Source organism: Pelodiscus sinensis, chromosome 12 (genome assembly GCF_052426305.1).
Source record: "Pelodiscus sinensis isolate ZL-2025 chromosome 12, ASM5242630v1, whole genome shotgun sequence".
NCBI classification, from domain to species: domain Eukaryota; kingdom Metazoa; phylum Chordata; order Testudines; family Trionychidae; genus Pelodiscus; species Pelodiscus sinensis.
Window position 1 is genome coordinate 22,961,549 of NC_143063.1, and position 23,681 is coordinate 22,985,229.

At 41.2% G+C, this 23,681-nt stretch overlaps 2 protein-coding genes across 9 annotated transcripts in view; one reads left to right on the forward strand and one right to left on the reverse strand.

Moving 5' to 3' along the window:
• SIAH1 (siah E3 ubiquitin protein ligase 1) overlaps nucleotides 1-11,714 on the forward strand; it is a 30,605-nt gene extending 18,891 nt beyond the window's left edge. For 6 of the 7 annotated variants that reach the window (XM_075940224.2, XM_075940222.2, XM_075940223.2 and 3 more), the window contains one exon: nucleotides 10,339-11,714. In XM_075940224.2, the coding sequence (XP_075796339.1) occupies nucleotides 10,341-11,189 (849 nt within the window). In that variant the 5' untranslated portion in view covers nucleotides 10,339-10,340 and the 3' untranslated portion in view covers nucleotides 11,190-11,714. Of the gene's footprint in view, nucleotides 1-2,615; nucleotides 6,359-10,338 lie in introns of those variants that run through there. The other variant, XM_006121167.5, reaches the window with a different exon arrangement.
• Nucleotides 11,715-20,202: 8,488 nt separating this feature from the next.
• LONP2 (lon peptidase 2, peroxisomal) overlaps nucleotides 20,203-23,681 on the reverse strand; it is a 94,835-nt gene continuing 91,356 nt past the window's right edge. For both annotated transcript variants that reach the window (XM_075940219.2, XM_006121177.5), the window contains exon 15: nucleotides 20,203-22,466. In XM_075940219.2, coding sequence (XP_075796334.1) covers nucleotides 22,245-22,466 — 222 coding nt within the window. In that variant the 3' untranslated portion in view covers nucleotides 20,203-22,244. The remainder of the gene's footprint in view (nucleotides 22,467-23,681) is intronic.

Consider the following 23,681-nt stretch of genomic DNA (forward strand, 5'->3'; position numbering starts at 1 on the left):
CTCCAACACCAATAACACAGAGATTAAATCATTGGTTATGATATTCTGTTAAAAAGAAAAAAGTGTTAGTAGCCCATAATCTTGAGATCATCACACAAAGCCAACTGCTGATTACTTTATAATGGATGTTTCTTTAAAAGTTAGAACAATATCAAGCATCATGTGGAATTAAAAAGATGACTATTTATTAGCAAGTCTTATGTTTATAGCTTTATTTTTGTAGAATCTGTTCTTTAGAGTGCAAGTTTAGAGCTTGTCTGCAGTGGGAGTTATTCAGAAACTACTATCCCAGAATAATATGTGTAAATGCTGCAGATGTTTAAAAACAAACAAAACTATTAGTGGATTGAATTTCAGTCTGTTAAATGCTCCACAGACTGCTGGGAGTTTAATTAGTAAGGTTAACTGATAAGATAATGCTTATTGGTTAAACTCTTGCATCTCTAGAGTTACTCCTGTTCTTGAATAAGAGTACCTTGTTTTTGTTTAGTTTAATACACCTTTACATTATCAATTATAGTGTAATAAGTGAGTCTAACCCGATTACAGGCAGTCCCCAAGTTACGTGGATCCGACTTATGTCGGATCCGCAGTTACGAACGGGGCTTTTCTCGCCCCGGAGGACGCGAGCGGCAGGACGCCCAGATGCGCAGCGGCTGTTCTGCTGCCACCATCCTCCGAGGCTTTGCTCCCCGTCTCCCTGGTCTGCTGGGGGGAGCCCCCCCCCCCGGCAGACCAGGGAGACGCGGAACAAAGCCGCGGAGCAGGTGGGCAGCAGGACAGCCCAGACGCACCGTGGCTATCCCGCTGCAGGCGTCCTCCGAGGCTTTGCTCCCCGTCTCCCTGGTCTGCTCCCCACAACAGACCAGGGAGACGTGGAGCAAAGCCGCGGAGGATGCGGGCGGGACCACGGTGCGTCTCGGCGGGACCGCCACCCGCGTCTTCCTGGTCTGTTGGGGAGGAGAGGCGCAGCTAGTGTGCGCCCCCCCCGCTTCCCCCCAGCAGACCAGGCTTTTCTCGCCGACAATGCCTGGGGCAGAGCAGCTGGGGTGCTGCCGGGTTGGTCCCGCAGCGCCGCTCCTCGGCGCTACTGGACCAACCCGGCAGCACCCCAGCTGCTCTGCCCCAGGCGTCCCCAAGTCAGCCGCTGTAGGTTTGTTCTTAAGTTGAATTTGTATGTAAGTCGGAACTGGCGTCCAGATTCAGCCGCTGCTGAAACTGACCAGCGGCTGACTACAGGAAGCCTGGGGCAGAGTTGCTCTGCCTCGGGCTTCCTGTAATCAGCCGCTGATCAGTTTCAGCAGCGGCTGACATGTGGATACCTGGAGTAGAGCAGCTGGGTGCAGTGGCTGAATCTGGACGCCAGTTCCGACTTACATACAAATTCAACTTAAGAACAAACCCACAGTCCCTATCTTGTACGTAACCTGGGGACTGCCTGTATATAAAATAGTTGACACTGGATTTTCACTAGACAGTATTTCAGAATTGATAATGCAGTCCATAGCTCTGAATACTGCAGAATCAACAGTTTGCATTTTTGAGCTCTTCAAGTGTGAAAACATGGTGTAGGAAGAACACAGAAAAATTCTCTAAATCCATAATCTTTAAATCACTGACTTTCCGAACTGGTACATGTCTTGTGTAAATGATCTTTTTTTATTAGAATAGTCCTTATTTTGCAACTGTCAGTGGTTGGTTCATACTGCATTAGGTAACACTTTTTTTTATTATATTAAACCAACTTTTGTATGCAAGAGGGGTTTGTGTAAAGAGACTATAGCTCCCTGACACAAGTTCTGGAAATGACAACAGTTGTTGACTTTTGTATAACTCTGTAATAAATAAGAGGGAAACATATCAGACACAAATGTACATCAGGATAATTCCATGACTATTGAAAGTGAATGGGAATTATTAAAATTTATAATTGATCTGACTTTCAGAAGTTTGTGTAACTGTCATGTGCAGTCTAGAGACACCACAACTGTTATTGAAGGTCAATTGAGTGAAATTTGACTCTAATAAGTAGTAAGCGTGACTAGCTTTCTATCTGAACTGTTGCTAAGCTTACCTTTCTGTATGAGACTGGACTGCTGTTTAACTCTTTATCTCAACTATTTAAGATTCCATTGCAAACCAGAACTTAATTCTTCAAAATGAAAGTCTCAGAAAGTTAGCCATGTTAATCTGTAACTTTAAAAACAATGAGTAGTCCTGTGGCACCTTAGAGAATCTATATCTATATCTATATCTTTATCGAGAGAGCCCTGAGCCTTCTTGGGCAAAACCCACTCTTTCAGATGCGCTGAAATTGGAATCCAGAATTTATAACGGAAAAAGAAGGCGGGGAGGGGGGTGATGGGGAAGGAGTACCTGCCAATTGTTGTGCTGCTGTATAAAATCAGCTTTCCATGCATTTAACACCTCATTTACATAAAAAAAACTAAGTATGGGATACTTCCAGCCCACTCAGCTGTACTTTTTGTTTTTCTCTCCCTTTTTTTTTCCATAAAAATAAAAGTTGATGAAGAAGCTAGAGATTTTGTCAGCTAGGAGGAGCCGTTGGACTTCTGAAACCTCTGGAAATGTGGGTGAAATATAGCTATTACGACTAAAAATATCAGCACAATTCCTAATATCCTACAGTCCTGTCAGCACCAGATTAAATCATGATTTTTGTAACCAGTTAGAGACATGGTCACTTTAACAGTTACGTGTATCACACTTCAATTTATGTTTAAATAGAAGCTTTTGCGAATATCGACCTATGATTATGCCAGCACTCATTGGGGTAGGGTTAAGGACTAAGCCTGCCAGAATTCATGTTAGGGTTAAGTTTTATTAGCATGCATGTAGGCTTTTTCATTTTGAAAGAATATTTTCTAGAATGTTTTTACCTTTTATAACTGATCATCACTATTATCAGTATATTAAGGGAAAGCAAACATATCTGTTTAGGCAGAGGGTCTTTGATGGGAAGTGCATTGTGAAGGAAGGAAAATGTTTTGCTAGGACATACCTTGATCAGAAGGGAGTGAGACATGGGTCTCCAGCTAAAAGAGGCTACAACTGGGAGAGCTGGAAGCCTGTGATTGAGTGCCCATTTTGGACCACTGAGAGGAGCAGTTGTCTTGAACTGATATACAGTTCTAATAGTTTTCTGTAGTCTTCCAGGGAAAAAACAAGGGTGGTCAAACTCTGAATTTCTAATGTAGTGGGAAACACTTTTTTCCTTTAAAAAAAAAAAAAAACTTGGACGTTTTATACATTATAGAACTCATACACAATGTTTTGCCCTTTTGCAGGCAACCTCTGTTTGCTCTTGGAAATCTTGGGTTTACAGATTTACTATGTTTGTGTTTAAAATGTGCCTTTATGTCTTCACTATTACTGTTTCACGTACTTTTACAGTAATCCCAGGTGCCAGTTTTCCAGAATCCAGTATGTTCAGTACTGGATAAGTTCAGCTGCATCAACTTGATTTTTTCCACTTGTGTGAGGATCAAGAATACTGGGTACAGAAATGGTCAGCTCATCTCGAAAAAGTTATATTGGCATTAGCAAGGCTTGACAAACTGCGGTGAGAGCTACTCGCCAGCCCCACACCGCGCATGTTCCAGACCGGCACTGCGCATGTGTGTAGCGCCGGTGAATGGGGTGCACAGAGCGACCAGCTGAAATCTACTCACCATGGGCGAGTAGAAACAGTGGTTTGTCGAGCCCTGGGCATTAGGAAAAGGTTTAGAAAAGGGCAACAAAAATGATTAGGGGCTTGGAATGGGTCCTATTTGAAGAGAGATTAAAAAGACTTGGACGTTGCAGCTTAGAAAAGGGGAGCGTGCGGGGATATTATAGAGATCTATAAAATCATGAATGGTGTGGAAAAAGTAAATAAGGAAAAGTTATTTACTTGTTCCCACAATAGAACAACTAGGTCACCAAATGAAATAAATAGGTAGCAGGTTTAAAACAAAAGGAAATTTTCTTCAAACAGAGCACAATCAGCCTGTGGAACTTCTCGCCAGAGTATGTTGTGAAGACAAGGACTTTTAACAGGGTTGCAAAAAGAGCTAGATGAATTCATGGAAGTTAAGTCCATCAACGGCTATTAGCGGTGTCCCTAGCCGCTGTTTGTCTGGAAATGGTTGACAGGAGAGGGATCACATGATGATTACCTGTTGCGTTCCCTCCCTCTCGGGTATCTGGTATTGGCCAGTGTCCGCAGACAGGGTACTGGACTAGATGGCCGTTCTTAAGTTTAAAAACTGTGCCATTTCTTAACAGCTCCATGGAATCTTCCCACACACCTGTTTTCTGCACTCTTGCCTGGGTTCCTCTGCCTTCTGGAATAGTCTTTATGTAGGAAGTTTAACACATTTACAATTCATTACCACCCAAGTGTCAGAAGCAAATCAGTAAAACTAATCTGATTACTGGCTGCCAGCTATCCAATTTTCAACTGGACTGCCCAGTCAAAAAGGGACCCTAGTGGCTCTGGTCAGTACCAATGACTAGTCTATTATTAGGATTGCCAGGTGTCCGGGTTTGAACCGGACAGTCCAGTATTTGAGCTTTCTGTTCGGGAAACAGAGAAAATATAAATGTCCAGTGTCTAAATAAGATGTAATGTAGTTTGTGATGTAATGTCAAGTGCGTCCCGTTTTTTTGTTGAAACCATCTGGCAACCCTCCCTATTAAAAGTGCCACCAACTGGATAGTAGGGCTGATGCAGTTATGCTGTTGCTTCCAGGAGCTGCTTGAGTTAAGCAGTAAGGAGGTTGCATCCCTGAGCTCAGCCTACCCCAACCTCCCTCCCACTCACTGAACCCTTTGATACTAGGCTAAAGCCTCCTCCTGCACCCTAAGCGTCTCATCTTCAGTCTCATCCCAGAGCCTGTACCTCCTCCTGGAGCTACAACCCTCTGTCTTCCCCCATGCCTCAGTCCCAGCCCAGAGTATCCCTCTAACCCTCAAATCCCTACCCCTATCCCAAAAGTCCGAACCTCCAGCTGGAATCCTTATCCCCAGGGCAGCCCAGCCTCCATAAAATGAGAGATGGGGGAGGGGGAGCAAGTGGGAGTGGAGCCTTGGAGAAGGGGCAGAGGCAGGGTGCTTTTATTGTGGAAGTAGAAAGTTGGCAACTCTCTTACGGGCTTGTGGGGGACAATAGTTCATAGCTTTTGTCTCTTACATGCTTTAACGTCACATTTTCAAAGTGGATTTATAGGTTAGAATAATACTGTTACAAATAGGTATACAAAATTGTGGTTGTGGTGTTGTGTAAGCCTGTTGGCTGCTACTCAGAATACTCATGTACAGGAAAAGCAAGAAATTCAGTTATCAGCTGTTGGAAACAGCTTTAATCAGTTAAAATTCCGCAGCGTATTTTATACGGGGCAGTTGAAGTAGCTTCTAAAAGTAGCAGCGGGCGAGTTTCTAGCGCGTTGTAGGTAGGTGGGGCACCACCCATTCTTTCCCGGCGTTTCGGAATGTGTTTTGCTGACGGCACAGCCATCTCGGCTGATCACATGAGGTCGATATGCCAGGGTGGCTCCCTGGGCCTGGGGGAGGGAAGGAAAGGCAGCACGCAGGAGCTGCCGTCTGCTTTCTCCGCCTCCTCCTTTTTCCGTGCGCCCAGGCTGGTGGTAAGAGAAGCTCAAACAGAACAGTGAGACAGCCAATCTTTTGGCAGCAAATGGCTTTTCAACAGGAGACAGCGTACGGTGCTCAGAAGTTCTCCTTTCTGCCTGTTACTCGGGCTTTGCAGCCTCCTCTCCCTGGTTTGGCTGAAGCTGCGCAGAGCTGGTGGCAGCGCGTCCGTAGCCAGATCCTTCTCATGGGTGCTCCTTAGCTCAACAGCCGAGGGAAGGGAAGGCGTCTGCAGCAGCAGCGCTTCGTTTGCTAGGCAGAAGCCGGAAGAGTTTGGGAAACCATTTTAGGGAGACTTTCTAAAGATTCTTGCGAGTGCGACAGGCCGTAAACTGGAACAGATCGGACAAAATCTGTTTCCTTCTCTCTCATATCTATAGTGCTAGGTTCCCAGTGTGGATTACTGAAGAAACTTCACTTGGAGGAGTTGCCTAGGTTCTGCCTACAGCGTTGGAGGGTTTAGTGCCTTGTTCGCGTGATTCCTTCGCATGAAAATAGCCTCCCTGTAGTATCGTTCCAGGTCTGTCTGTCCTCAAGCATCATGTTACCAGGAGGGGCCTTTGTTAGAGTGTTTGTTTCTATGGGGAAACGCAATGAGCTCTTTCACTCATGACGGGAAAATCTGCCTTGAGCTTTCTGTATTCGTGGAAGGGGGGAATCCTGTTTACATCATGTTTTCCAGGAAGTAAAACCAGCAAGAGAAAAGGTATTTTTTGTTTATAATCTTCTGTGTTATAACTTACTAGGTGCACCTTGTTAAAGCTCCCATCTGGGATTTGAGTGTCTCCAATAGATTCAGACATTAGAAAACATCAGTTTTCCTGATATGCAGTTTTGTGGAAATAACTTTAGATTTGTTTTTCCAAGAGATTGATACTTTGGTTCAACAGTAGAAACTTTTTTTTCTTGATATAGAATTTTAAAGTTTTAGAAGTATATTTCCTCCTTTTCTGTAACTTCTTTTTCTGCTATTTAAACCTTGTAAAATGTTTTAAGATACATTTGAATGTTAAAACATACAGAAATATTTTTGGTGGTGACTCATTGAGTACCTTAGTTTCTCAGTGTTGCTTAGAGACCAGGTCCCCACCCCCATAGTGAGAGGACTGGTGTGGGATCTCATGTATGGGATAGCACTCAAAATAGCAATTGTTGCATGTATTTTCATCTGACAGTTGTATTAAGGTTTCTGTAATTTCAAAAAAGCATTTAAAGCTTTCTCTGCATAACTTTTGACCATTTTCCATTTATCTGGCTTGCTTGCTTCCATCCTTTTAATGGAAAAAATGTGGCAGGTTAGCATAAAATGTATATATGACCAAAAATGGAGGCTTTAAAGAGAGAGCTTATGCAAATAAAATTGAACGTCATTTTTCTGTTATTTCGTGTTGCTGCTTTTTTTCCTGCTTTTTACATGGTGATGAGGGTGGAGAAGAGAATGGGCTTTGGCTTCACCTGCTGCGATATGGGACCTGTGTTCATGGCCTAATGAGCCTGTCACATTAGCTCACTGCATGAACTGCAGTAAGCTCTTTCCATTCTGAGATGGTGCTTTAAAAACATGGGCAAAGTGTGTGAAATGGGAAATATGCCTGCGAAAACTTATGAATTCCATTTGATTTGATAAACTCTAATTGTAACCTGAAGAGAATCCCCATTATGTATCAGAACTTTGTCCTGTGCTGAGAAACAGTTTGAGCTGATGTATAACTCGCCTGTTTGGAGGTGTGTTCACACCTTTTGCAAATATAAGAAAGGAAGCATAATCTAAACTTCTCTTTAAGGATTTGTGGATTTACTAATGATTTTTATCTACTGCTCACTCCCAAGAAACAATGGTGTTCTGTACTTGATCTCAGCACCAAGACTGGGTCAAAGGATTGTATATACACTGGGACAAGCAGCACCAGTAAGCAAGCTCTTGCTGTAGGGAGATAAGGAAATTTTCACCTAGCCCAAACTTGGACAGACTGTGACCCAAAAGATTCTTAGGACTGCTGAGGAAACTGAGGGAGAGCAGATGTTTGGTTTTTGTTTTTATAAATCTACAACTTTTCTTATACACGCATACCTTCACTTTTTAAAAACAGAAGTTATTTTTAAAACACTGTGTTTATCTCTAAAGGGTGCCACTAGTTCTGGGCTCTGGATTCTGGGATCTCCACAGCCAAGAAAGGTATCAGACATGGGCTCTGCACCTGAGGAGTGCTGTTGGGTGTCCCAGAGCTAGAAATAGTGATTAGTCACTAGGCAAACGCTTGAAGCTTAGCAGCACATAGGAGTGGGCAGTTGGATTCCTTACAACAAGCTTGTGTTTGTTTAGAGAGAGATCTTGCAGGGTTAGACCAGATTGGGACAGTCTTCTCTCTGCTGCATACAGCCCCCTTCCCCTCGCTCCAGCTTCAAATAGGAGTGCTTTTTAATAGGAAAGCAGCAGCCCAGACCTGCAAGAATTGCAGTCAGGTGGCTCCATTAAAAACCTGGAAGATTATAATGGTAAAATCTTGTTTGGATCAATTTTTGTCAGTAGGGAACCAATCATGGATTACAGACAGCCCTATACCTCAACACACTAGCAGCACAATCTGGCAAAGTGAAGTCTTTGGGCTCTAAATAGATAAATCGTCATGTCTGTGCCTATGGGACTCAGATTGCACAAGGGGTTTGGATGCTCTGTTCTAGGCTGATGAAACTGGAAGTGATGTTTTGTATGTGAACCTAGTAAACGAGATGGGGGAGCAGGACGATGAAGGATTTATCCCAGATGCAAAAATGTCACAAGCCTTGATTTAGGCATAGATGCTCTTTAGGAGGGAATTGGAATGCCCTGTCACAGTAGAAATGACCCATAAAAAATGAACTAGTCCCCTCAGATTCACATGCGCTGAAATCTCTTACGTTGTTTTGTCCTGGTGTGCATCTAGGAAAAATAGACCCATATATGATCAGCCTGGACTTCTGATGCTAGCAATTCCACAGCTGTGGGTTGGTGTGGTGATTAAATGAGATGCTCACTGCTTTTTATTGTAGTTGTCCCTGGCTAAAAATAAGTGGAAAAGGGCTCCTAAGAAGGATTAGAAGGCAGGAAGAAGTGATCCTTGCCGGGAGGCACTTAGTAGTTGAAAGATTTTACTGTGGAGAGAGGTCCAGAAGTGAGATGGGAGTGAGAAAGCAGTTCTCATATTCTCTTTCCCTAGCCTTCCAGAGGCATAGGAGACTAGGTAAGGCTAGCTTCCCCCCCACCCCCCAAACACTACAGTATTGGCTACTTCCAAATATATGCATGTATTTTATAATTTAGAGTTGCAGTCTGTTAGCTCTTCCAAATGTTTTATTTTGTCCTCAGAGGTATTGAGGTCTCTGATGATAGCTACTAGAAACATAACCAAATAGCTACATTTTTTAAAAGAAACTTTTAACAAAAAACATCTTGATAATCCTGAAGAGAAGAATTTGTCAGAGTCAAATGGATTAAAACATTTTTTTTTCTGTTGTGGTAAACATGAAATACTGAAATCCTTTGTGTCTCAGATTATAGGAGTTCTAGCTTTCCTTGCTAAATACGTTCTTCAGTATATGTAGGGAAGCATATCTGCTGTTGACACATCTGCTTCATTTTTTAGTTTTTTGGGGAAAAACTATAGTTTCCAGTTGCCTATCCACTAAAGCTGTATTTTCTGAACTGAAAACATGTAGCAGAAAGGCAACTTTCACTGAACATTAATAAACAGTTCTTTTAAGTTGCTGGAAGTTTCAGTGTATATATACTTCAAGAAAGAAACAAAAACTTCCACTCAGATTTTAGGTTTAGATTTTTTCTTCTAATATTAAGCTTGGCAAATACAGCAAAAAACCCTCTTCCTCTTCTGGATGACTTTTTACTAGGGGTGGTAAAATACTTTTAATTAAGTAACCATGTAACTCCTGAAAATGTCAGCAGTTACATGGGGGAGGGAGGTGGGAGGAGCTTTTAAGCCAGCTCTCTGTGTATACGGGCTCCTGCATGTGCGTAACAGTGAACATTAACCCCTGAGCCCAGGCTCATTGGTTAACCGTGTACACAGTTACACTTTCTTATTCCTATTTTCTACCTCTGTGTGCTGAAACAACTTGCCTTAAAGACCAGAAAATTCTAAACAGGCAAAGGGAGAAGAAAAAGATAAAGGGCCTCTTGAGAAAGGGTGTTCTTCTTTCACCTTAGCAGCAAGGGGAAGTGAATCTTAAAAAAAAAGCTAAATCATTGGGCCTTTGGCTTATCTTCCAGCTCATGTCCAACTCCCGCCTGCATACTCACATCTCAACATCTCTCTACATATGTCCAGTAAGTGGAGTAAACAGCAGAATGAAGAGCAAGTTTTAATTTGAGACTTTGCGTTTCACAGCAAATGGGTAGTTTAACATTTGCTAAATCTGAGGACTTTGAAAATACAGCTTTATAGTCATTATGGAAAAATGCTTATGATTATAACCTTTTATTTTCTTGTCATCTAAAGTGTGATAGTCATTTGTTCTATTGTTCAGATGTGCCTTTACTTTTTTTTCTCTCCAAGCAGCTAGACATTTATTCTCAATGTTTAATTAGAAAATTTGTCAAATCAGCAGTTTCAGGGGAAAGACACATTGTTATAAAGATACAAATGTAATGACGCTCTCTTCTATACTAACTCTGTTTCTCCTTCATTACAGAAATGAGCCGTCAGACTGCTACAGCACTACCTACAGGTACTTCAAAGTGTACGCCATCGCAGAGGGTGCCTGCTCTGACTGGCACAACAGCTTCCAACAATGACTTGGCAAGTCTTTTTGAGTGTCCTGTGTGTTTTGACTATGTGCTACCACCTATTCTTCAGTGTCAGAGTGGCCATCTTGTTTGTAGCAACTGTCGTCCCAAGCTTACATGCTGTCCAACTTGCCGAGGTCCACTGGGTTCCATTCGTAACTTGGCTATGGAAAAAGTTGCCAATTCTGTACTGTTCCCATGTAAATACGCCTCTTCTGGATGTGAGATAACTTTGCCACACACGGAAAAAGCAGACCATGAAGAGCTGTGTGAGTTTAGGCCTTATTCATGTCCATGTCCTGGTGCTTCATGTAAATGGCAAGGTTCGCTGGATGCTGTAATGCCACATTTGATGCATCAGCATAAGTCCATAACAACGCTACAGGGAGAAGATATAGTTTTCCTTGCTACAGACATTAATCTTCCTGGTGCTGTTGACTGGGTTATGATGCAGTCTTGTTTTGGCTTTCATTTCATGTTAGTCTTGGAGAAACAGGAAAAATATGATGGTCACCAGCAGTTCTTTGCTATTGTACAGCTGATAGGAACACGCAAGCAAGCAGAAAATTTTGCTTATCGACTTGAGCTTAATGGTCATAGGCGGCGATTGACTTGGGAAGCAACTCCTCGATCTATTCATGAGGGAATTGCAACAGCCATTATGAATAGTGACTGTCTAGTCTTTGACACCAGCATTGCACAGCTCTTTGCAGAAAATGGCAATTTAGGCATCAATGTAACTATTTCAATGTGTTGAAATTGCAAGCAAACATTTTCAGGCCAGTGTTTAAAACCATTGCATTTAATTTTGCAGAAACTAGGGTAACTATCTTTGACTGCCAGACATAAACTATTTGATAGAGGGAGGCTAGACATATATGAAGGTAAATAAAAGGAAAGGCTGTTAAATTACGGAAGCAGTTGCATGTAGTAACACTAATATATTTAAAATAAGTCAACAGTAAACCACTGAAAATATATATACACCCAAAATGGGCATCTTTTGTATTAAGAATTGATTCTACAGGAAATGTTGTAAAATAGTTCTAAAAACTTGTTTGTAGATTGATTGTACTGTTGAAAAGGATACTGTTGTGTTTTTTTTGTTTTGTTTTTTCCTTTGACTGACAAGCCATGTTGAGCAGTCTGGTCTCTTGCCGCTGCTTTTTCCCCTTAAGTCACTACATAGTATTGCTGCTGTTTGTGTATATTTTTTGTGTATTTGCTAATTTTTATTAACTTCTAGTTTTTCATTAAATAAATATGACTTTCTTTTCTGTAATTCAGGTTTTCCTCCTTTTTGTACCTTTTAAAAAATTAATTGCAGGTGTCATCTTTTGGTATGCATAATTGCTTATGGTAAAACTTATACTTCTGTAAATTTGGTAAGTTTGTCTCTCCCCAGTAGTCAATTCATTGGTGATACTGTCCTTAATTCAGCTATTTTGTGAATGTATTCAACTCTAAAGGAGCAATTACATTGGAAGAATTATCAGAAAAACAGCTCCTAGATGATGATGTGCTTTGTTATACCTTCTAACAAAACTGATGAGTTACTAAGTAACATCATAATTAAATAAGCTGAAAATTCAGGCATACTTTTCAAATTTAGACACAAACTCACAGTTGTGTTTTGGTTTTGCAGTACAAGAAGGCATTATATTATGCAGTATTTGTAATTATAAAAACAGGCCATTTAAAAAAAAAAAAGGCAGTCTCAGAATAAGATGTTTTGGTCTTTTTATAATTTTGTCATTAAAAGAATACCTGGCAAACAAAGAACTCTTGGTTTTTGCTTTAGCACCAAGTTTGACTAATACTATAACTCAACTTTACTGGTTTGGTATCCTTCATCTGATTGTTACTAGAGAGAACCTAGTTAATTTTCCTTAATCATATAAGTCTTGTATATCATCGCATTGTGTTATTGACATGAACTGTGTACACCCAAAGGCCCACACAATTCTCATGCCTTTAAATGCAAAGGTGGTATATTGGGCCTTTTGCAGGTTGCCTGCAAATGTGAGAAATTCACCTTGAATGTATGTCTGTATACAGCACTGAGCTAGTTAATGTAAACAGGAAACAATGTAAAAGAACTATTAAATCTCAAACTACTTTAAAGATGTCTCTTTGCTGAATTTGGTAGCTGTGTACATATGCTATTGGGAGAAATAGGATGGATATTAACTACTTTTTTATAACAGTAAAGTACAGTTTATTTACTATATATAAGCTTGTCTTAACATTCTTGTTGGAGATTGATCCATGTTAAGACAACTCATTAAGTTATTTTAGGTTGACTAGGTAAGTAGTCATACAAGCAAGGAATGAACCAGGATAGATTTACTAGACCAGCCAATACAGGAATAGTTATTTTATATAGATAAAGTAGTAAGCTTTCAGAAACTTAAAAGAAAATTGTGATGTTACACTTTTCAAGATTAAAAAATAAGATGCCAGTATATTTCTGAAGTTTATATAATCTTCTGTTACACTTTGATCTTGAGATGAATATTTGCTGTGTCAATTATCTAAATGCAGACTATTTAATTTTACCTACATTTATCCCAATTTTGCTCTTGCTGTACCATAAGATGTTAGTGTACTGTAATTGCAATGTGCTGGGTAGTAGATTTTAAATTCACTATTTAAATGTTTCTCATTATTGAAAATTATTCAGTTTTAATTCTTTTAGAGGCTGTTGATAGCGTGGACTAATTTCATATCCGTATTTTGGTTTGAGTAGTGGATTAACTCCTATTAAAATACGTAGGTTTGGGACTTGTCCAAAATGTGTTGGCAGGATGTTTACTTTGTGTTTTAATAAACTTCCTTAGATATTACAAGTTCTACATGGTGATATGGCAGGGAAGGAGGAGATCACTCTATGTTTGGCTGATACTAATACAGCGATGGGCAATCTAGGCTCGATAGTGGGCCACATGAATGGCCCTCCTTCATTTCAGTGGGCTGCAAGATTTTAGCAGTCAAGATGGTCTTCTGGGACAGGATAGTTTTGCTAACTCCCACCTAGAATTTGTGGAGTGTTGTGGATCAGCACTCCCACTTTGGATGCAGAGAGAGTGCACTGATCTCAGTCAATGCTTTGTGCAATCAGGACGCACCTCTCCATGTGCCCTTGCTTTACATGTGTGTCACTGTAGTAATACTAGTAGGAAAATAACTACACTTACGTAAACCAGTGGAATTTCTCAACTGAAACCCTGTTGGATTGCACGCAGACCGCGGGCTGCCCACCACTGTGTTAATACAGTCTCCAATGTTGTAGTTGGAATTCATAGAAGTGTTTGGTATGTAAAGTTAGTGGAAGTCTAATGAATTGAGGAATCAGAAATATGATTTAAATATTCCTGATCTATGTAATAAAATGTCATTTATTTTTAAAGTAGGTTATTTTATGTGCTTGATACTTTATTTGCAATTACTTTGCTATTAAGGAAATAAGCATTACAATTCCTGGTTTATTGTTTGTATTTTAACCAAACACAACAGTCAGTAACCCTCTACCAATCTGTAAACTGCCAGGTCCTAGAAATGAAAGGGTGGCAACTACATTTTACACTACTGCTTAGTCATTTGCTACAAATTTTATCCAGACTGCTTTGGACATACTCGTGGGGTATACAGCCTCTCTCCAACTTATAAACCGGTTACGGACCAAGCAATTGGTCGTAACTCGGTTTGTTCATAAGTTGGACCCCATTGAGTTACACGCGACCATGCTGTTCGTAAGCGCGGATCACGTTCGCAACTCGGGATCCACCATTTACGACAGTTTTGGTCGTAACTGCGAATGGTCGTAAGTCGACCGTTCGCAACTGGGGGACCGGCTGTACTTTAGTTACAGAAATGTCAACCTTGCTTTGAGAGTGCTTGTGGTGCACGCTACAGTAGCTGGCCCCCCTCTGTTCTCTGTTCTCCATCACACCCTGACCTCTGCACATAAGCCTGGAGAAACAACAGGAAATCTGCCCTTCTATGCTGCTTACAGTTCTTAATTAAGTTGGCCAGGGGCAATCCTTGTCCTCTTTCTCCCCCCCCCCCCCCCCCAATCCTGTTCCCCCTCGCCCCTGCAGGCTGTGCACTAGGGAGAGGCAAGTTATGGTGGGAAGCTGAATTCACTGTTCAAGCCACAGATAGCATGTTGCACTCCACTTTCTCCATGTGGATCTTTCTTGCATACTCCAGGTACCTGCAGTATGTTAATATAGTTCAGCAGTGTCTACTTGGAGCACTGAGTGTGCAAAACCGAGTCTGTGGCTTGGATGGTGAATTCCACAGTGTCCCAAGCCTCCAGCCCTTCATAATTGATCCAGCTTGCCTCATATCAGAGCTCACTGCAGCAGGTGCACCGACATAGGTGGTGGAAAGGAACAGCCTTTCCCTCATTCAAGATATTTATACTGTGTAATGGTGAGTGACATGACTGGTATGGAAAAAGTGAATAAGGAAAAGTTATTTACTTATTCCCACAACATAAGAACTAGGGGTCACCGAATGAAAATAGTAGGCAGCAGGTTTAAAAAAAAAAGTTTTTCTTCACTCAGTGCACAATCAACCTGTGGAACTCCTTGCCAGAGGATGTGGTGAAGGCTAGAACTTGAACAGGGTTCAAAATTGAGCTAGATAGGTTCATGGAGGTTAGGTCCATCAATGGCTATTAACCAGGATGGGTTGAAATGGTATCCCTAGCCTCTGTTTCCTTGGAAGTGGGTGACGGGCTGGATCATGTGAGGATTACCTGTTGTGATCCCTCTCTCTGAGGCATCTGGTATTGGCAGACAGGATACTGGGCTAGATGGACCTTTGGTCTGACCCAGTATGGCTGTTCTTATAAGACATGCATATACTTGAGCTTGTAAAATTCATATATTGAAGCCTAATTTCTTAATTGCATGCTAAAAGGGAAGGTGGGGAGGAGGAAGATTACAAAAAAAAGAGTTGGCATCTTTGAAGGAGTCACTAATGCATGAGGTAGCACTACAGGTTAATCTGGTGTCTTCAATTCACCTCTGAATTTAGTTAAGGGTGTAACTTTTCTCTGGGAGGTGATCTGGGACTTGCATTGAAAGTTTGCTAGTATATATTTAAATGTCATGCATACAAATGGTTTTGGTTTTAAATAACAGAACATTAGAAATGCTAACTAAAAAGTTGGAAGCTAGTGCCAAGCTTCCAAGAAGATACAAGAAAAAAATGATGCATATAACAGGACACACAACTATCTACCAAAAATGCAACCGGATGAGAGAGACTAAAGAGATTATGTACATCTGCATTTATCTGGTACAATAAATTAACTTTCTTGAGAAGGGTTTGCTTTAGAGGAATATGTCAGCATACTGCTGCTGCTTGTATTTTTAATAGGTAAACAGGATATAGGTTTTTACAACCTTAAAGCTCCGAATCTACAATGATTTGTTTGGGACAGTAAAGAATTTTAGTATAAGTTTGAGATAAACCTGAAAGGTGAGCGTGTAGTGATCCCCACAAACAGTTGCTCTCATCAGTGGCCAATTTTAAGTTTTTGGGGTTTTTTTTAAATGTATGTTATAATTTAGATAATATTGCTTCCAAAGTTATGGTTCTCCCTTCTGCTCCCAAACATTTAATGTCATTCACCAGAATGAGAGTAGTTAATACTTGCTCTCATGAAAGACCTTACATATATATTGAACTTACAAAAATATAGTAAAATACAATTTATTGGAATGTGATGGGCAACTCTATACAGATATCAGCGTGCATAGTGCAAACAACAGCTTCTAACATCTTAACCAATGCAAGGAATGTCTGAACAAGGAAACATTAAGGCTACATCTAGACTGGCATGATTTTCCGGAAATGCTTTTAACAGAAAAGTTTTCCGTTAAAAGCATTTTGGGAAAAGAGCGTCTAGATTGGCACAGAGTTCGCGTTAAACGATGCGCTTTTGTGGAAAAGCGTCTGTGCCAATCTAGACGCGCTTTTCCGCAAAAAAGCCCCGATGGCCATTTTTTGCGGAAAACAAATGTGGGCTGTCTACACTGGTCCTTTTGCGCAAAAGTTTTGCACAAAAGGGACTTTTGCCCGAACGGGAGCAGCATAGTATTTCCGCAAAAAGCACTGATTTCTTACATGAGATCGTCAGTGCTTTTTGCGGAAATTCAAGCGGCCAGTGTAGACAGCTGGCAAGTTTTTCCGGAAAAGCAGCTGATCTTCCGGAAAAACTGGCCAGTCTAGACACAGCTTAAATGTTAATGCTCACATTTGACTTCCCAGAGCCTATGCACCAGCTGCTTGTTTTTATTAATCACAGTAGAACACATTAAAACAGATATTTGGATTAAGATTAGAATTGTGCAACAGTTTTTTTCTTTGTATTGAAAAAAATATACAGAAGAATCTTCATTCTATTATTTTAAATGGAGTATACTTTGTCCAATAGAATAAAGTACACTTTTCTAATGTAAATAGCAGTTGCTAATATGACATTTCTAAGCACTTTAAGTAATGCTATTTTTAGATCCGGTGGTATCTAGTATATAACATTTAGCATAGGTCATTAGTATTATCATTCAAAGTGTTATTCGGATCATCATAATGTGTTCAGATAAATGAAGTTTTCAAAGCTATGCTAATAAAATTGTTTCCTGTTGTGATGTTACCTACTTAGGGTAAAAATTAGTTTCTGGGCAGAGGGGAGAAACAGCAACTGCATTATTACAGCTTTGCAAGCCTGGTTCTCGTAGTGCAAGTGTGTAGTCAAAGTAGAAGGCTTCTTGAAATGGCACTAGACAGCTGACACACCATACTACTAATGCCAGTATTGAGTATCAATTACAACGTCATTGCACTAAGGTGTTATTTGATGAATGTAAGTTGTGACTTTGGAAGGCCTTTTCTGTTTGTATGGAAGGCCTTTTCTATCAAGAATAGGAGGCATGTGGTAGTAGGAAAGCATGAACAGCTGAGTGCAATAAATAAAATACAAGTGTCCTTAATGCAAAAAAGTGTACAGGTTGAGATGTTGGCATGCAAACAAAATTAATTCAGCTATTTAGATATTATACTATTTAGATTTTAAACTGTTAAAGGATTTTTTCTCATTGGAAAACAAAGCACATTACAGTATGTACTTCTCCCAAGTTCAATGAAAATGAATGCACTTGCTTGCAGTTCAGCATAAAATGCAGGATTTCTGCTGGGCTCTTGCACTCAATTGGTAAAACTACATTTGTATCTATGCAAGAGGTACATTATGCAGCAGGTTGGATTCCTAGGAAAACTGAGTCCTCAATAGCATCTATAGTTGCTATGAAAGCTGATGGAATACTATAGCCCTTTTAAAGCAATACTTTCTAGATAAATCAACCACTTACAAAAAATATATCCATCCCATGCAGAATTTATGAACGCACCTACTCATGGGTGTAAAAAATGCTTGTTCAAATAAAAAGCTCCTACAGTGCCTTCAGACTACTTGTTGTTCCACTTGTTACCATGTATTATTGTAAGGGCTACTGCCTTGTCCCATCATGGTCCTGCTTTGAGCAGGGGGTTGGACTTGACCTCCTGAGGCCTCTTCCAGCCCTATGATTCTATGAAAAAAGGGGCAGCTGAAGTAGGAAGCTTTCAGAGTTTCCTGCCTGTCTGGTGGTAGGAGTAGAATGTTACAAGCTGCAGGACAACTTTCTTTAATCAGCACAAAAAATGGTAAAAGTTGCAGGTGGTGTCCGTTATTGATGTGATGTTAGTTACTACGTGTTTTCATAGATCATACGCTGGAAGCATCTTGTAGCAATTTTTGGCACTTTCCTGCTTTGCAGACCATTCCAGTGCACGTTTGAGGGCTCATTCACACCCAGGAAATAACTAGAATGATAGACCTTCCTGTTCTAGAAGTTTACAGGTAAGAAGAAACTGTTGTATTTGTCTTAATTCAATCTTTAGCTGTGGTTTTTATGGCTGTATTCCAAAGTTCTTATGAGAAACCCTTAGCATAACAAGGTAAGATGAGGCCTTCTGATGAAAGGGAATTTATACCTTTTAATATAATTAATAGATCAGTTGTAAGAATGCCACTGAACAATGCAGGATAGTCCTCCTATAATCAACAGAAAGTTTTAGACCTTACATGCTGCATATACAGAAGGCAGGTGAAGCAAGATATTTTGTAGTGTGTGCTTCATTGTAATTTCCCATTGTGATAGTTATCCCTTTATAGGAGACACATGTTTGCCTTGAAGCCTACACCTTATTATAGTTTTATGAGCATTTCAATACTATCCATTTATTATTACAATTAGTTTGCAAGAAGTGGTCAAAGCTTTATTCATCTAATACCAAACAAAATTTTAAGTTATAAGAACCAGTATTGGTACAATATTTAAATCTCTTCCTGACCTCGCAAAAGGAAAGTAACATTGAAACGCCTATTCACAGAATATAATAAACTTTCCCATTATTTGAAAAAGATGCATAGATGGCTGTAATGAAAAACTACAATTTCCAGGAGGACAAGAGTCTAATAGATTCTTTATAAAGGATATAGTGGGGAAAAGAAACTAGAATTTGAGGGTATGCTTTCTATACTCTGGTTCTGAAAAGTTTTATCAATTGAATTTTTGAGCTTTAAAATCAAAATGTTCTTTTTTTCATTTGAACATCCAGCTTCTCCACAAGTGAGTTCTACCTCTCCTTCCTCTCTTTTCCCCTATCCAAAAAATCCTACCTTTAAAAAAAACTCATCTGATCTCTGAGGAGGGATTTAGAAATTCTAAGAGCAAATAAAGTAAAATACCAAATTTTGGGAAGGGGGAAAAACAAGATAAGATTGAGTCCTCCTAACATCCTTTTCCAAAACTCCACAATAGTTAATTAAGTCCATAATTTTCAGTGAAGATTCATTGTGCTCCATCAGCATGTACACAATTTTGAATAGGTATTAGTGTGACAGTCTTCATTATTATGGTATCTAGTAAAACAGCCTGATTATTGGCCTCAGTGACTTTAACATTAGTAAAAAGCACTAAAGTTTAGACATGAAACCTTGAAACTAAATTGATCTGCATAAACCTGAGCTATGTTTTTATCAGAATAAGACAGTGAAGAGACCAGTCTAATGGAAAAATCAGTGATGCCAACCAGGAATTCAAATTCCATTCCTGGCTCTGCTGCATTGAGGTAACTTGATCCTTATTTTTAAAAGTACATCATGCCTTTTTCAGATGACAATATGGGCTCATATTTTAATCTTTGCTACTGCATAACCGACCTGAACTGTTAGGCAGTCAGGCGTAGAACCTTCTGTACAATGTGCTAGACCAGCAGTTCCCAGAGCAGGAGGTAGGGGGTGCAAAGGAGGAGAGCATACACTACTAACAGCTGCTCCCTGTCTGCATGGCTGCTTTTGGCAAGGGTAGCTCCCCCCCCATGGTAATGATGGCTGGCCAGGGCTCTCCCCCCCTTCTAGCCATGGGGGTGCAAGATGCACTTGGGGTGGGAGGAAGCACACCACAGCCACGCTCCCTCAGGTGGGGACAGCTTCACTGGGGGGGGGGGGGTTGTCAAAGGATGGTAGGTGGGCTGGCAACAGTCTGCATATTCATCAGTTGCATGATGAATACGCAAACTTGCCAATCCACAGCATAAAATAGGTTGGGAGCCACTGTGCTAGACAATACTTCTCTCATGGCTATTATTAAAATGGGGCTAACTAAGACATGCTTCACAGAAGTTATTAAACAGTATTTGTAGTCTTCCCCCCCCCCCAAAAATACTATATTCTCCTTACCTGCTTTGCTTTTGGATTTGGAGTCCTACCTCCCTTATTGTGAAGGAATAATTTTGGTGGCATCACTAAGTGAATATTTGTGTCTAGCTGTGCAACTCCCAATTAATAAAATCTTACATTTTATTACACAACTACAGGCTTCTCCCCTCCCCCCAAAGTCCATTTCATTTATCACATGTGTGTTTAATATTGTGCTAGTGTGAGAAACTCACTTTTCTCCTACTTAGAGATGGGTCACAAGTCAAATTTTAACCTGAAATTTTACCTATTGAAAAGGTTGAGCCCTGGCCACAAATTTCCTAGCTTTTTGTATGTTAAGTTTTGCTAGAAAGTGGCTGGCTGTGTTTAAAAAATACATAACTGAACAAAATAGGGACTTTGGCAGGGCTATTTGAGCACAGTTGAAGGTTATACAGGCAGTCCCCGGGTTACGTACAAGAGAGGGACTGTAGGTTTGTTCTTAAATTGAATCTGCATGTAAGTCGGAACTGGCATCAGCCGCTGCTGAAACTGATCAGTTTCAACAGCGGCTGAATCTGGACACCAGTTCCACTTACATACAGATTCAAGGTAAGAACACCAGGCGTCCCCAAGTCAGCTGCTGCTGAAACTGATCAGCAGCTGATTCCAGGAAGCCCAGGGCAGAGCAACTCTGCCTCGGGCTTCCTGTAGTCAGCCGCTGGTCAGTTTCAGCAGCAGCTGACTTTGGGACGCCTGGGGCAGAGCAGCTGGGGTGCTGCTGGCTTGGTCCAGTAGCGCGGCCGCTCCTCGGAGGTACTGGACCAAGCCAGCAGCACCCCAGCTGCTCTGCCCCAGGCATCCTGATTCAGCCACTGCTGAAACTGATCAGCAGCTGAATCAGGACGCCTGGGGCAGAGCAGCTGGGGTGCTGCCAGGTTGGTCCAGTAGCGCCAAGGAGCAGTGCTGCTGGACCAACTAGCAGTGACCCACCAGCTCTACCACCGGCCCCCGGCTTTGCTCCACGTCTCCCTGGTCTGCTGGGGGGGGGGGGGCACTAGCTGCGTGTCCCCCCCCCCCCCAGCAGACCAGTGCCGCGGTCTGGCCCGGGTCCTCCGCGGCTTTGCTCAGCGTCTCCCTGGTCTGCAGACCAGGGAGACACTGAACAAAGGGCGGACCCGCGACTTCCAGATCAGCTGAAAGCGCTGCGGTCCGGCCCAGGTCCTCTGCTGCTCTGCTCAGTGTCTCCCTGGTCTACAGACCAGGGAGACGCTGAACAAAGCGGCGGAGCACCTGGGGCCGGACCCGCGCCGCTTCCAGCTGATCTGGAAGCGGCCGCGGGTCTGGCCCCCGGTGCTCCGCCGCTTTGCTCCCGTCTCCCTGGTCTGCTGGCTCCGCCAGGAGACGGGGAGCAGCTTTTCTCGCCCCGGAGAAGGCGGGCGGCAGGACCAGGCGTCCCGCTGCTCTAGTTCTCCAGGGCGAGAAATCCCCGTTCGTAACTACGGATCCGACATAAGTCGGATCCGCGTAACTCAGGGACTGCCTGTAGTGAGTCATGCCTAATTCTTACAAAACAAGGATTTGAGTTGCTACATTTAAAACAAATGCATTTTGCAAGGTTTTGACATGTTAATGCACTTTGTTTTAGTTTTTAGCAGTGTTCACTGGTAGCTCATCTGAAACATGAAATGCAGTTACTTTTATTACATGAAGTTTAATATGGTTAACTTAAACACATCTCTTACCTAAACACTGGAATGCTCATTAAACAGAAAACTTGAGTTTCAAAAGTGCAAGCACTTGTGTGCTCTCCTCCACTACTGCCTGCACATGCTGCTGAAAACTAGCACATGTATAACTTGTTTTGGTAAACTATTTGTAATAAAGTGCACCTGCAACTTTAAATACACCAAAATGCACTGAGGTTCAGGCCTTAACTTCTAATGGGTGGCATAGCACAATTACTTGCCCTCTTTGTTTTGTATAGATCACATTTTTACCATCTGACAGTTGTATGAGATCCTGTACATCAACCTTTAACACATGTTCAGCTGCTTAAAGTTTACTATTCAACCGCTCAAGTCCAGTCTTGATTGAAAATCCCCCATCGAAAGCTGCATTCAGAACTTCATCCAGGCAGCTTGCCATAACAAAACTCAAATTCTGCCGCACATTCATTGCAATCTCTTCAAGGTCTTTCTCATTTCTTTGAGGAATGATAATTCTCTTCAATCCGGCTCTATGGGCTGCTAGGACTTTGTCCTTAATTCCCCCAACCTATTTAAAACACAATTTAAAAGAAATTTACATAGGTTGCTTTCAGCAAGGCAGTCAAAGGCATTTTGGTGCTGTACTTTGAATTAAAGCTTAAGTGAACAAGGCAGGATTCCAGCTGTACATCCATAATTCATCATATTGATTGTTAAAAGTACACCAGTGCAGTTTAAACTGTTTTTCTCCTAAATCACTTTTTAGAAGAAATTCATTAGACAATCCCTTTTACCTCACATGGGTAAGGAAAACAGGCACTTATTAGTCTTCAACTGCTAGAATGGGAAATACTGTTGTCAGAGGAAGAAAACTCATTGGGCCCACAAAGATTCCAGCTGTTGCAGATGCAAGAATATCTCAATCTCTTACCCTCACTTTTATTTTTGCATTCATCAGCATAGGAAAAATACATCACCCCCTCTACCCGCATGGTTCCCATTTTAAGGTAATACAAGGCTCGGCTCTGCCCTGCTGGACCCTCCGTTCTCTGACTATTTTGTTCTGGGAAAGCACTGTGTATCTTGGTGACCTTAACAAGTGAAAGAGGCTGCTGTAAAGTAATCTCTGTATAAATGAAAAACAACTACAAAAACTGCTTATGCAGACAGCTGTGGTTTTTCAGGCAGCTGAAAATACATACTGTAGCATATCCAAAATACAACTAAGTATTCACTAACTACAGTAGTGAATCTTAGGAACAAAATTTATAACCTCTTTGTATAATTCAGTTTGGATTTTGTGAACGAAGAGGGAACATTGTGATTCACTAACAAGTTGCTAGATTAAAATTTAGAGCCATGAAATAACATCCAGGTAAGCAGGACAGGAATTACCACTGATTGAAAACAGGATCAATTAATACTTAGAGGTGAGACCGTGTGCTTTCTTCGTTAACAGAAGCAAACTAATTAGCCCAGCAGATTTGATAAGATTTTCAAAAGCACCTTAGCCTGAGGAGCACACACCACAAGACTGTTGTGGTGCCATGTCACTTTAGCACATGGTTTTGAAAATCTTTTTTTATATGACTGTTTAAGAGTAGCACTCCCTTTTTTGGGGAAGGGTCTCTTGTCTGGAGCTGTATAAACCACAATTGGTTATTGCATTCCCACCTGAAAAATTTACAGAAATGGACACTAGCAACCAAAATAAGCAAGTTTTAAGATTATTGCAAAAGCTAGCTTTCCTCAGAAATGCACATTTCCATAGGAAAATAGGCCT